General features: G+C 46.4%; 1 protein-coding gene across 1 annotated transcript in view; it reads right to left on the bottom strand.

Moving 5' to 3' along the window:
* trap1 (TNF receptor-associated protein 1) overlaps nucleotides 1–13646 on the bottom strand; it is a 28915-nt gene extending 15269 nt beyond the window's left edge. The window contains exons 1-9 of the mRNA XM_084328787.1: nucleotides 13467–13646; nucleotides 12730–12966; nucleotides 11301–11383; nucleotides 8071–8211; nucleotides 7498–7569; nucleotides 2186–2346; nucleotides 1456–1565; nucleotides 673–746; nucleotides 289–444 (exon numbers count right to left, since the gene is read on the bottom strand). Of these exons, the coding sequence (XP_084184913.1) occupies nucleotides 289–444; nucleotides 673–746; nucleotides 1456–1565; nucleotides 2186–2346; nucleotides 7498–7569; nucleotides 8071–8211; nucleotides 11301–11383; nucleotides 12730–12966; nucleotides 13467–13587 (1155 nt within the window). The 5' untranslated portion in view covers nucleotides 13588–13646. The remainder of the gene's footprint in view (nucleotides 1–288; nucleotides 445–672; nucleotides 747–1455; nucleotides 1566–2185; nucleotides 2347–7497; nucleotides 7570–8070; nucleotides 8212–11300; nucleotides 11384–12729; nucleotides 12967–13466) is intronic.
* Nucleotides 13647–14123: the final 477 nt, after the last annotated feature.

Genomic DNA, 14123 nt, shown 5'->3' with positions numbered 1-14123 from the left:
ACTAGTAACATCATGACTACAGCCGTAGCTCCTAACACTAGTAACATCATGACTACAGCCGTAGCTCCTAACACTAGTAACCTCAGGACTACAGCCGTAGCTCCTAACACTAGTAACCTCAGGACTACAACCGTAGCTCCTAACACTAGTAACATCAGGACTACAGCCGTAGCTCCTAACACTAGCAACATCAGGACTACAGCCATAGCTCCTAACACTAGTAACCTCAGGACTACATCACTAGCTCCTAACACTAGTAACATCAGGACTACATCCCTAGCTCCTCACAATGTCAGGGACATAGAAGATGCTCCGGATGTTGACTGGGGCGTCAGCGCGGTAATGCAGCGTGTAGCGGGGCTTGTCGTAGGCCTGGGCCACATAGCGGTAGAACTCCTCATGCTGCCACTCACTGATCTCCTTAGGCTCCATCATCCACAGAGCCTGATGGGGGACACAAAAGTTAAAGGTCAACACAGAAGAGTTCATACAAAACTATCTGATGTGTTCTGTAATCTTCGGTCAGAAGTGTGATGTTTTTCATTCTCAATGTTGATTTTTGGTTGTGATGTTTTACTAAATCCATGTTTGTCAAAATAGGCAGCAAAACACTACAGCCAGTACATCTCTATAAAGACATCTGAGAAGGATAGGAGTGTATTTGCGGCTGACCTGCAGAGTGTTGAGTCTCCGTCCATTGAGGAAGATGGGGAAGCTGACAAAGTTGCTGTATTTGGTCACCACCTCTGTAACCAAGACACAACTATTAGTCTGACAAAGCAACAGATTGATTCTTTTTCACCACTTCTGTACCAAGACTAGGGTTGGGCATCGTTTGGATTTGAACGATTCCGGTTCCGATTCTCCATTTAAATTCCTGTTCTAAACTATTCTCGATTCCGATTCTTTGAGGTGCAGGTCAAAACAGGTCACAGCCTGGGGAGCTCCAGTAGCTCACCACGTACCGCGAGTGCTATTTCAGCGCCGTGGACAACCGTGCTCGTCACGGATCTGGGGCTGAGCGAGTTCGAATCCCGGACTGCAGCCGTGCCTTTCCCAGAGTGTCTTCCCCCCCATCTGAACCCTTTCAGCCTGCTTCTGTCGGTCGAACTTGACCAAGTATAAATGCGATAAATGTATAAAAGAGCCAGGGAAATGGCCAAAGTTAAAAAAAAAAAAAAACAGGTCACAGCCTATTTCGCAGGAGATTTAAAAATAAAAATAAAAGAATTGTATCCTTAATTTTTTTCATACTATTCACATTGTCAGTTGACTTGATACAGTTTCATTTGGTTGCTGTACTGTAACTAGGGTATTAATTAACAAAGTAAAAAAAATAATTAAACTATTTTTTTAAGAATCAAAATGCACACAGGAAGTAACGAACCGGTTCTCGGTGCCCAACCCTAACCAAGACACAACTATTAGTCTGACAAAGCAACAGACTGGGTGCACCTTTGACTCTGTCCTCAATGGAGAACTCCTTGCAGTCATCCTTGAGGTGCAGGACGATCTTGGTACCCTGTCTGACGCCACTTGCCTCGGCGATCTCAAATGCTCCAGATCTGAGGGACAGAACAGTCAGTGATACTACTACTGTCTACTGTGTTGTCCCTGTGCACTGTATGTGAGGTCCTGTTGTCATTGTACCATCTGTCGTACTGTGAAACTTGGAATTTGTTGATATGTTGTCAGTTGTTGCACCATTGTCACCAAGACAAATTCATATGAATTCATCATATTTCAGCAAATTAAGTTTCAAATTCTTATATTGACATTCCAGCACATTTACATCAGTCATTTAGCTGACGCTTTTATCCAAAGTGACTTACAAGTTTTGTACAACAGGTCAGGAGGAAGGGTACAACTCTGGGAGCTAAGTAACATCGTTTGTCAAACAGTGTTGCACTTGGGTGCTACAGTCTCGAGTGCATAGTAGCAGAGACAGATTAGCATAGTAGGTAGTGTGCATGATAGTAAGTCAGTTAGTAAAAAGGTGTATAGTATATACCAGAGTTTCTGATTAGTGGTCATCTGAAGGCCTACAACACATTAGCTTCCATTCTTTTCAATTTGATTTCTCCCTCCAACTACTGTATATCAACTGTACTGCTCTCCATTTATCTTTTCTCTTCCTCCTGCACCACCCCTTTCTTCCATATCTCTCTCTCTCTCCCTCTCTCACCCATCCGAGGACCACTTGTATCCAGGCATGTCAGGCTCAGCCGACTGGGAATAGACATCCACGTTGTTCGACACCATGAAGGCAGAGTAGAAGCCCACTCCAAACTGACCAATGATGGAGCTGCTGGCTTCCGCCTGGTTCTGCAGGGCATCCAGGAAGGCCTGAGCGAGAGAGAGAGAGAGAGAGAGAGAGAGAGAGAGAGAGAGAGAGAGAGAGAGAGAGATGTGTGGGTGTTTGTGTTGGAAGGACAAACAGAGCTTAGTCAAGAAAATAAAGAGATCCATGAACACAATCCTCCAAGAGGTGATCCACTTGATCAATGATAAGGAGAGAAAGAATCATACTGTGAAGAAGGAAGGGGTTTGACTCATCTCAAACCCACCCTCTTTTCTTGATGCCCCCATTGCAACGGTTACTTCCCTTGGACAATGCAATTTGATATATTGTTATGCCACTTCCCTTCCTGGTCATTGCGCTGCCCTGTCGGTCTGGGGAGGGTTTAGACTACCACATGCTGCCCTACTGTCGGTCTGGGGAGGGTTTAGACTACCACAAGCTGCCCTACTGTCGGTCTGGGGAGGGTTTAGACTACCACATGCTGCCCTACTGTCGGACTGGGGAGGGTTTAGACTACCACACGCTGCCCTACTGTCGGTCTGGGGAGGGTTTAGACTACCACAAGCTGCCCTACTGTCGGTCTGGGGAGGGTTTATTAGACTACCACATGCTGCCCTACTGTCGGTCTGGGGAGGGTTTATTAGACTACCACATGCTGCCCTACTGTCGGTCTTTATATCCATACAGAGGAGGGATACTTTAAATATATTAAAATGATAAGGCATCTTTGAGTAAACTTCGAGTATCATTAAGTATCTTGAGGCTGAAGGCAGAGTATGGTCACCCTTGAAGTCGCATGATAATTCACTTAATAAAATAATGATGAGTCAGCCTCCTAAAAAGACAAAAGTTAGTGACACGACTCACACCACCCGCGCCAACCCAGCCAAAGTAAGGACTTTGCTCTGTATCGTCAATCAATGGTAAAATAAATATTTTATTAAGGAATATGATATGCCTTTTTGTATTATTTCTGTGTATCAGCAAAATTTATAGATTTTTATGTTAGACATTGAGGGAAATTAAGATTCTCAGATTTTTTACAAACCGCCGCTTATCAACTAACCGGTTAATCGGCAGGTGACGTATGTTGCTCAGTAGTTGCTGATGTCTGCTCAGGAGGTTTGAGTATTTGCTCAGACCGAAAAAATATTTGAGGGAACATTGGTCTCCGCAGTGGTAGGCGAGTGCTTAGACCGCTACACTACCCAGCCTCACCTATTGTGATATACTTTTAGACTAGTAGGCATTTAAAGACCCAATCTGTGGTTTTTATGACCATATAAAAGTGGGTTATATTCATCAGTAGATGCAAGATGAGCTTTGCGGAACTTTCTCAAACAATCAGAAAGCAGAAAATAGATTAGATTAAATTCAAATGTATTGCCATACAGCCCAAGTACAGTACAATGAAAATAGGTTTAGAATCCAACCAGAGTGTAAATGTAACAGTAATAGTATTATAGTAATATTCAATGTACAGGTGATTCAAATGTGTATACAATATATACAGTAAATTAGTACTACTGAGTAATATGTATACATATAGGGATAAATGTATATATATATTAAGGCTGTCAAAGTTAACGCGATATTAACGCGTTATCGCCCGATTCTATTAATGCCACTATTTTTTTTTTACTCAAGATTAACACTTTAATCGCCGTTGACGCTGGAACACGTCATTCCCCGCCATGCTCATTCTGCCGAAGACGCTGGACAGCGTCTTTGATATCAATATTTAAAAAATCTGTGATCGAAATCATATTTCTCCCCGGGAGACATGAGATGTACTGGTGAGCCCCCATCAACTCTCTAACGGTTGAAGAGCGCCATCTGGTGGCCGATCGGCGGATCACCCAGGGAAGAAACAGGAAGTGGAAGCTGGTGCTTATTTCAATTTGGTCCGATCACTCGGTAATAGTCCCAGGACTCGAGCTGATCACGACGGATAGTGATCCGTTACCAATAACTCGATAAACATGATTTGGACGTATATACTATTATACAACCTGGAAATGGATTGGATATTTCGACATCCCATAATAGAAAAAATTCTGTTCCACGCTCATCTCCCAATGGCGAGAGGAAGCTACGGTGAGTTTCAGCGTTATTTTGTAATGTCTTCTATACTAACTGCTCTAATGATCATATCACCCACACTAGATGAATGATATAACGTTGCCCACGGAATTATAAACGACCCCCCCCCCTCATCCGGTCATCATCAGATCATACGTAGTAACTTCTAGAAGTACATCCATTTGAATTTTTTTTTTTATCTCGCACAGATTCCTACCAAACTGTATTTGATCATCAATATAATGCATTTAGGGCTATAAATCAAGTTCTGGAGAAAGCTGCAGAAAACGATAAAAACATACTTATACTTTAGACCGTATTTTAGTATGAATATGTGAATGAAAAGGTATAACGTTGCTACACCCTGAACAATAGATATAAGACGTTGAATGGGCCATAGTAATGTCAATTTAGCAATAAAATTTAAAAAGTTATAGCCCTGCAAAGAAGGGGAACTTCTCCATGTTAAATAGGGCTGGCGAGGGATGGTCAATTATGAATTTAACCCCGGCGATCAAAGTGTTAACCTTTTTTTTTTTTTACTAGACTTCACTCAGGTGTATTATTGATGCTCTCATTGATACTATGTTTGTTTCTGAAGTGTGTGTGTGTGTGTGTGTGTGTGTGTGTGTGTGTGTGTGTGTGTGTGTGTGTGTGTGTGTGTGTGAGATATAGAGAGAGGGGGGTGAGAGAGAAAGAGAGCTGGGAGTGTGTGTGTGTGTGAGAGAGAGAGGGGGGGGTGTGATTAATCAGCCCTTGTGTGGGTGAATGTAACAAGTTCCTAACGTTTTCTTTCCCCTATTATTTCATGCACACTTTATTCATTGTTTTAAATTATTATTTTCTTTTAAGTTATTTTGTGCATCACTCTGTTTTGAATTTGATGCAAATTTGCAATGCATGAGGGTCATCCTTTTGTGTTAAATGGCTGCATGAAGCAAGCATTTGTTGACTCACATGTTGATAAGAGTATTAAAACTTGGAAAAGATCCGTTTAAGGTAATTTTTTTTTATTAAAATTAAAATGTGATTAATCGCGAGTTAACTATGGACAATCATGCGATTAATCGAGTTACATATTTTAATCGTTTGACAGCACTAATATATATATATACACAAGGTATAAAAAGTCGTATTGTACATTCTATCATACAAACTTACCGTATATGGGTTATATGCAGGACAGGTGTATAATAATAATAATAATAAACTTTATTTGTATAGCACCTTTCATACAGAAACTGCAGCTCAAAGTGCTTCACAACAGAAAAAAGACAGGCATAAAATGAGCACATAAAGTGCAGACATATAAAATCAGTTTTTTACATTAGGATAACATCCCAACAGGCCACCTTGTTTATGGTTTGATTCAGTTTTAAATAGACAATAATAAAAAGAGTAAGATAAAATAGACAGTAAAATAGTGCAATAGTGCAGTGCAATAAAATTTTAGAATAGAATAGATAAAAAAATATATATATTTTACAGTGCAATAATAGTTCTGGATTACTGTTCAACAGTTCAAAGTAGTCTTTACCTTCTCTGTTTGGTATCCACAGTTTAAAACTTGACAGTCTTCCCTCCTGTTTTATACCCACTTTGACCCTTTGAACCTCCCACCCAGGGCAAACCTCCCTCTCAGGGTGCAGTTCCCCCTCTCAGGGTGCAGTTCTAGGCCTGGGTCCTACACAGTTTTTTTTTTTGATTCACTTTTTCTCCCATTTTCTATATTTTCTCCCATCCCAATTTCGTATCATCCAATTCAACCCTCCCCTGTCACGAATGCTGTTTCTTGCCTCCCACAAGCCAGCTGCAATGTGGACTAAGTCATACATAGCACAAGTCCCCTCCGGTACTTGAGGTAACAGCAGTCGCATCTTTTCACCTGCGCAGCTGGATCTCTCAGTGGCGAGGAGTAACGCGTGGGAGGCTCACGCTGCCCCCGACACTTCCTGATTCTACTGCGCAGGCGCACCAACCGACCTGTAGGAGTCGCTGTCCACAACGCCCGATCCCCAGCCATCAGTTTCCCACCCCCTAATACGGCCAATGTGTATTAGTATGAACGACCAGCTAAACTGAAAGCAATGTGGAGCGCTGGGCTCGAACAGGCAAGCCCAGCGTCTCCGTCATTCGTGGCGAGCGCCTTGCACACTATGCCACGTAGCCGCCCGGTCCTACACAGTTTTAAAGCCTGACAGTCTCTTGTTTGATACCCACACAGTTTAATATCCGACAGTTTTGAACCTGTAATAAAAAGCAATAGACAGAGTAAAATAATACAGTGTAATAATAGAATAGATAGTAAAATGATGCAATAGAATGGACAGAGTAAAATAGTGCTACAGTACAATCAACAGCGGGTGTATTAGAAGGCTATGGTGAAGAGGTACGTTTTTAGCTTATTTTTGAAAATATTAAGAGATCAAGCTTCCCTAATGTCCATAGGTAGTGTGTTCCATAACCTTGGTGCATAGTTTGCAAAGGCTGCATCCCCGATTTTCCTTAGACTGTGGCTTGGAACCTTCAATAGACCAGTAGTAGATGATCACAATGTTCTAGGAGGCACATAGTTGACTAGAGAATTTGCAATGTAGCTTGGTCCTGTTCCATTTAGTGCTTTGTATATAAAAAGGAGGAGGACCTTGAAATCAATTCTAAATGTTACCGGAAGCCAGTGTATGTTAGCTAATACAGGACTGATGTGGTCTCTGCTCTTGGTTCTAGTTAGTAGCCTAGCTGCCGAGTTTTGAATGAGTTGGAGTCGTTCTGTGTTTTTTTTGGGAGGCCAGTGAGGAGTGCATTACAGTAGTCAAGTCGGCTTGAGATAAAGGCATGGATCAGTTTTTCAACGTCTTTTTTTTTTCCAGGTCTGAGTCTATTATAACACCAAGACTTGTAACTTCAGGTTTGATCCAAGGAGTAAGTTGCCCCATATTGCTCTGTAACATTTATTTTTGTTATAGGACCGACTAGTAGGATTTCAGTTTTGTACAGTACTGTATCTATTTTCTATCTAGATTTGAATCCAATTGGATTTTCACAATCATATCAATGCATAATGAACTTAACGCGAGGAAGATGAGGGGAAGACGACATGGACAAACGGGTACCTTGGAGCCGGAGCGGGCGATGGTCCCCAGGTTGGATACCAAGTCCTCCTGGTTCATTCCTACTCCTGTGTCCTGCAGAGGGCAGAGTTTATGGTTGGGGAAAGAAACAGTAGCATTTTGTACCAGAAGTTTTATTTACCCTAACGAACTTAACTTTCATTCATAGGCTGGGAAACAAACCCTAGCCAACAGCCAAATGCTGGTCTATTATGACTGGTGTCTGGTAAATGAGTCGATTCCACCAGCAGGTGGCAGGTGTTCCTGAAGTCTATGGGAGATCTATTGTATTCAAACATCCATTTTGGCTGGTAAAAATTACAAAGTGACTGACGAAATACTCTGATTCACCTGCCACTGTTGAAGGTAGAGCAAAACTGTGTCAAGGAGGTAAAAATGCTGGTAAAATGGATAAACTAAATAAAAAAGGTTAAAGTAAAACATTTTAAATGCAACACGCTGCAGAAGAAAATAGAAAACGAATACTTCCAACACACGAGACAGGATTTCTCTCTCTCTCACGCACACTGGACCTTCCAGACACCATCAGCCCCTCTCTGCGGGACCCAACTGTACCTGGATGGTGAGGGTGCCCTTGGCAGCATCGGTCTGCAGGTGGATCTCCATGGGTGCAGTGTCTCCCCCTCCTGTGATCAGCTTGTGGCGGAGTTTCTCCAGGGCATCACTGGCATTAGAGATCAACTCCCTGATGAACACCTGGGGGGGACAGGGGGCCAGGGAAACAACGGGTCAGTGTACAGCAGTGATCTGTGATGCTCACAGCATAACTCATTCTGCCGCTTGTTCTATGGACCCATCTCAAAACAGTCACCACCCTCTATTCTTGATTCTCCAATCACTGCTGTTGCTTCCCCCTCTGACAAACTTCAGAGCACCAGTCATGATTGGAGGATCAACAAAAGAGAGCGGATTTGAGATAGGTCCATTCTAGGGGTCGAGGTGTCATTCTTTTGGTATGGTGTATCGGTGCTTCCATGTTTAGTCAATTAGTAAAGTTTCCAAAGACAAGCTCCAACACCTTGCCCTCTCTCACCCTGCCCTCTCGCATGTAGTCCTTGTAGTCTTTTACCAACAGAGTTGCAGTTCCGCGTTCGGGTTCTGCGATCTGATTGGCCACTGACGTTTCTCTCTGCGCCAATCGCGTTACGCCTATTTCTGCCTAAGACTACACGCCGCCGGGGAGCCTCCCAGGCAAAACGTAATAATGTAACAGCGACACGAGGAGAGATTTATATTTAATACCAATAGACAGAGCTTAAATCCCTCTCGAGTGGATCAAATCCTCCGGCGCTCACACGTGGGAATGGCGCTCTGCCAACACATCCGCTGGAGATGCAGGAGGAGGAACATATAGCCAAGAGTGTCTGAGTTATATGAGTCAGGATTAGATCAAATGCATCTTTTACCTCTGGTTCAAAGGGGCACGCTTGTGCACAGGCATCACAACAGGAAAGTACGAGGCCACGGTGGATGTTTGAATGTTTGCGCTACACTCGCTACACTTGTATGACTATCTTGGAAGGACACAGGTGGATGAAACGGCGCTCCTCCAGACAAAACAACGGAGGTTCATTTGAAAATATGGCTTATAGCTCTAGCTTTTGATGCGGAGCTCATATGGGAAAGGTGCTCTGCATACCGAACGCCACCTCAGAGAACTGAAATCAGAATCCCTTCTAGCAGAACCATGCCCACTCCTCCCTTATAGTGTAATTATATTGAAGATCCACTAATGAATGACGTGAAGTAACCACATTTAGATGATTACAATTCTATTAGATTTGTTTAGATTATACTTTTTTGGGACATATTCCCTGGCAGAGCACAGCGCCAGGCTGGACACTTGCAGTGCAGACTCTGACCACAGGGTTATTAAAGTGGCCAATCAGATCGCGGAACCCGAACGCGGAACTGCAACTCCGTTGGTAAAAGACTACACGCTGCCCTCTCACCCCGCCCTCTCTCCCCCTGCCCTCTCTCACCCCGCCCTCTCTCACCCGCCCTCTCTCACCCCGCCCTCTCTCACTCCGCCCTCTCTCACCCCGCCCTCTCTCACCCCGCCCTCTCTCACCCCGCCCTCTCTCCCCCTGCCCTCTCTCACCCCGCCCTCTCTCACCCCGCCCTCTCTCCCCCTGCCCTCTCTCACCCCGCCCTCTCACACCCCGCCCTCTCACCCCGCCCTCTCTCACTCCTGCCCTCTCTCACCCCTGCCCTCTCTCACCCTGCCCTCTCTCACCCGCCCTCTCACCCTGCCCTCTCACCCTGCCCTCTCTCACCCTGCCCTCTCTCACCCGCCCTCTCACCCTGCCCTCCCTCACCCTGCCCTCTCTCACCCCGCCCTCTCTCACTCCTGCCCTCTCTCACCCCGCCCTCTCTCACTCCTGCCCTCTCTCACCCCTGCCCTCTCTCACTCCTGCCCTCTCTCACCCTGCCCTCTCTCACCCGCCCTCTCACCCTGCCCTCTCACCCTGCCCTCTCTCACCCTGCCCTCTCTCACCCGCCCTCTCACCCTGCCCTCCCTCACCCTGCCCTCTCTCACCCTGCCCTCTCTCACCCTGCCCTCTCTCCCCCTGCCCTCTCTCACCCGCCCTCTCTCCCCCTGCCCTCTCTCACCCGCCCTCTCACCCTGCCCTCTCTCCCCCTGCCCTCTCTCACCCCGTCCTCTCTCACCCCGCCCTCTCTCACCCTGCCCTCTCTCCCCCTGCCCTCTCTCACCCCGCCCTCTCTCACCCCGCCCTCTCTCCCCCTGCCCTCTCTCCCCCTGCCCTCTCTCCCCCTGCCCTCTCTCACCCGCCCTCTCTCCCCCTGCCCTCTCTCACCCCGTCCTCTCTCACCCTGCCCTCTCTCCCCCTGCCCTCTCTCACCCTGCCCTCTCTCACCCCGCCCTCTCTCACCCCGTCCTCTCTCACCCTGCCCTCTCTCCCCCTGCCCTCTCTCACCCGCCCTCTCTCACCCCGCCCTCTCTCACCCCGCCCTCTCTCACCCCGTCCTCTCTCACCCTGCCCTCTCTCCCCCTGCCCTCTCTCACCCGCCCTCTCTCACCCCGCCCTCTCTCACCCGCCCTCTCTCCCCCTGTCCTCTCTCACCCCGCCCTCTCTCATCCGCCCTCTCTCCCCCTGCCCTCTCTCACCCTGCCCTCTCTCCCCCTGCCCTCTCTCCCCCTGCCCTCTCTCACCCGCCCTCTCTCCCCCTGCCCTCTCTCACCCCGTCCTCTCACCCTGCCCTCTCTCACCCTGCCCTCTCTCCCCCTGCCCTCTCTCACCCTGCCCTCTCTCCCCCTGCCCTCTCTCACCCCGCCCTCTCTCCCCCTGCCCTCTCTCACCCCGCCCTCTCTCCCCCTGCCCTCTCTCACCCGCCCTCTCTCCCCCTGCCCTCTCTCCCCCTGCCCTCTCTCACCCTGCCCTCTCTCACCCCGTCCTCTCTCACCCTGCCCTCTCTCCCCCTGCCCTCTCTCACCCGCCCTCTCTCCCCCTGCCCTCTCTCCCCCTGCCCTCTCTCACCCGCCCTCTCTCCCCCTGCCCTCTCTCCCCCTGCCCTCTCTCACCCCGTCCTCTCTCACCCCGTCCTCTCTCACCCTGCCCTCTCTCACCCTGCCCTCTCTCACCCTGTCCTCTCTCCCCCTGCCCTCTCTCACCCCGTCCTCTCTCACCCTGCCCTCTCTCCCCCTGCCCTCTCTCCCCCTGCCCTCTCTCACCCCGCCCTCTCTCACCCTGCCCTCTCTCCCCCTGCCCTCTCTCCCCCTGCCCTCTCTCACCCCGCCCTCTCTCACCCGCCTCCCTACTCACCTCCTTCTCCGAGTACAGGGACCTGGCCACGATATCCAGCAGCTTTTTCGTCTCAGCCTGGAACTCATGCTTGGAGAAGATTCCTAGGTAGACCAGTGGTAAACCAACGTTGATACTTTAAAAGAGCAGCTTACAAACAGACAAAAAAAAACGATTTCCCCAAGTTACCCAGAGTGCCATGTATCCAGAGTGCCATGTATCCATCCAAATAGATTTGGTGTGGTTTAGAGAGCTTTGGAGATATTGACAGAAGACGTGTCTGCCATCAGACCAATACAATGGAGCCCAATGGACCTTCTTTATTGGCGCTGACAGGCAACAGCACCACAAAACCTTTGAACTAAACAGCTAGGTCTTCAGAAGTCATGATGACACAGTTACTAAAGATAATCCACAGACCTCATTGTGAACAACTTAATTGAGAACTCTTATGACGGGCGTACAAAAGGTAGAAAACCGTCCCTAATAAACCTGTTCACAACGAGGTCTGTGGATTATTAATTTCTGGAAAGAAACTTTGCTGTTGAGTTTTTCAAATTCAATTTGTTAGACACAAAATGAATTTGGTGTACAAAGCCAAAATTATGAAAATTGTGTTGATGTCCAAATATTTAGGTACCCGTCTGTATATATTGTATGTAGGCTTATCATAATATTGGATTGTTTTGTTGTTGGTATTGTAGTTGTCAATTATGTATCTGATGATTGCTGTATGGCACGTGATGCATTTCCAAAAAGGACAATAAACTAGTCAATGAATAATGGAACAGTGACATTAGTTTTGTCAACCATTCCACCCCTTAATACAAAGTATGTTCATGACTTTCTGGTCGACCAAATGTGAGAATGATACATTGTTTGATTTTGGTTTGCGTTCACACTGCCCTTTTTTGAGCAAACCTAAATTTGTAAACAAAGAACATGCAGTTGCCAAGTCGTTCATTCTATTGGACAGATCATTTTCAGGAAAATCCCGCCTGAACAGCACACGCTCGCTCACACACACACGCTCTCTCTCTCACACTCGCTCTCACATGCTCACACACACACACGCTCTCTCACGCTCGTGCACACACACTCTCTCTCTCTTTCACGCTCGCACACACACGCTTGCACACTCTCTCATTCACACTCACTTCCAAAAATCCTGCGCTTCCTAGATTAGGTACTATATAAAGTTCCGATTGCATTCACACCAACAGCAAACAGCACTATGCTCCACTTTGAAAGGGACCGAGTCCCAACTTTTCAAGAGGACCATGGTTCGGTTGTTTGGTTCTCACAATAGTTTGGTTTGTGTTCACACCTCTCCAAAAGAAACAGACTATTGATTTAAAGGGACCATGGTTCACTTAAAACGGACCAAACGGGGTAGGTGACGGTGTGAACACTACCTTATACTCAGGAAAGTTCCTGTGATTTTTTTTACCTTCTACATTCTCTGTGTCGCTGATGATGGTGTGCAGGGGCTCCTCCTCCGGGACCTCCTCAGAAACCTCCTCAGGGACCTTCTCAAGGACCTTCTCAAGGACCTTCTCAGGGACCTTCTCAGGGACCTTCTCAGCCTCCTGGGTGCTGTAGGAGTTCTGGCTCACACCCAGGCCAGGGAGCTGGGAGCTCCACACCCTGGGTCTGCTGTCCCATTTCTGCTGTCTCAAATGGGTATCTGATGACAGCAGGAAGAGGTTGATGGAACATATTTAGACCTGTGCTGAAATGTCATGTCTTGTTACTCAGGTATTGTTATTAGTTTCTGTCAGTGTATGTCAAAGTCAAATGAAGTGCAACACTGAACGAGCTGCAGTGCTGGCTCATAGGATTGTTGAAGCCGTTTTCAATTTGAGTATGGTGATGTGATTTATACTGTAGGCATGCTGCGGCTTCAACTCTGTACGTCAGCGTAGTAGTTGTAGGTAATAGCTGTCCACAACCACATAAAGCTCATTCATTTGACAAGTCATATTGTCAAATTGTAAGAAATTAAATAGCCAGTGAGCTTACTACAAAACAAATATTACAAAACGTAATATGCAGGAATTGTGACTGAGAATGCTTACATATAAGTTACAACAACACTTGACATATTATTGCACAGCAGTTACAACAGGCAACAGCAAGCCGTCTAGGCTAGCTTAGCTGGCTAAGCAACACAAGAGCTTTACATACCACCAGTGTATGAACCAGTGACGATTCTACTACTCAGCCCTCGCCCAGTTGACAGGAACCTTGGGTTGACTCTTTGAGAAGAAGCCGAAGCAAATTTGATCAGTTTGAGACACCGAGACATGGTGATGCAGTGAGAGGTCGTTTGACCTATTCTACACACGCTTGGCCAATTATGCGACGAGGGGCTGTACGAGTGGCAGGACCCGTGGCAGGCGCGTTAAAATGACGCAATCGTGGTATGTTATCCTGTTGCCGGAGGACAATTTTAATTATCCCAGGTAATTTGATGTACAAAGGAACTTAGATGTAGTCAGTCAGTCACTCAGTATTGTCAGTCATTTTGTGTCATTCCGATATATCTGTCTGACAGTTTTGCCCTCAAATTCCCACAAACAAAAACTTTTGTTTTTGAGAGTTATTTTATATTTGCAAAAGTGGTCACAAGAGTTACAACCTTAGGATAGCCACAATCACAATATGTCAGACGCCGTTTTCAGCACAATGATTATTTCACAATACAAATGGATACATTCACTTACATCACTGTAGAGCCTGGTCCACTATCCTCTTACAAAAAATTATCATGATGGCACGGCCATCTATAAATAATTTACCATGGTACAGCCATGTAGCAGTATCACCATGGTGCAATTGTTT

Source organism: Notolepis coatsorum, assembly GCF_963971535.1.
Source record: "Notolepis coatsorum genome assembly, chromosome: 14".
Lineage (NCBI taxonomy): Eukaryota > Metazoa > Chordata > Actinopteri > Aulopiformes > Paralepididae > Notolepis > Notolepis coatsorum.
Note: the sequence above shows the minus strand (reverse complement) of the source record. Positions and strands in the feature narration are given on the sequence as shown.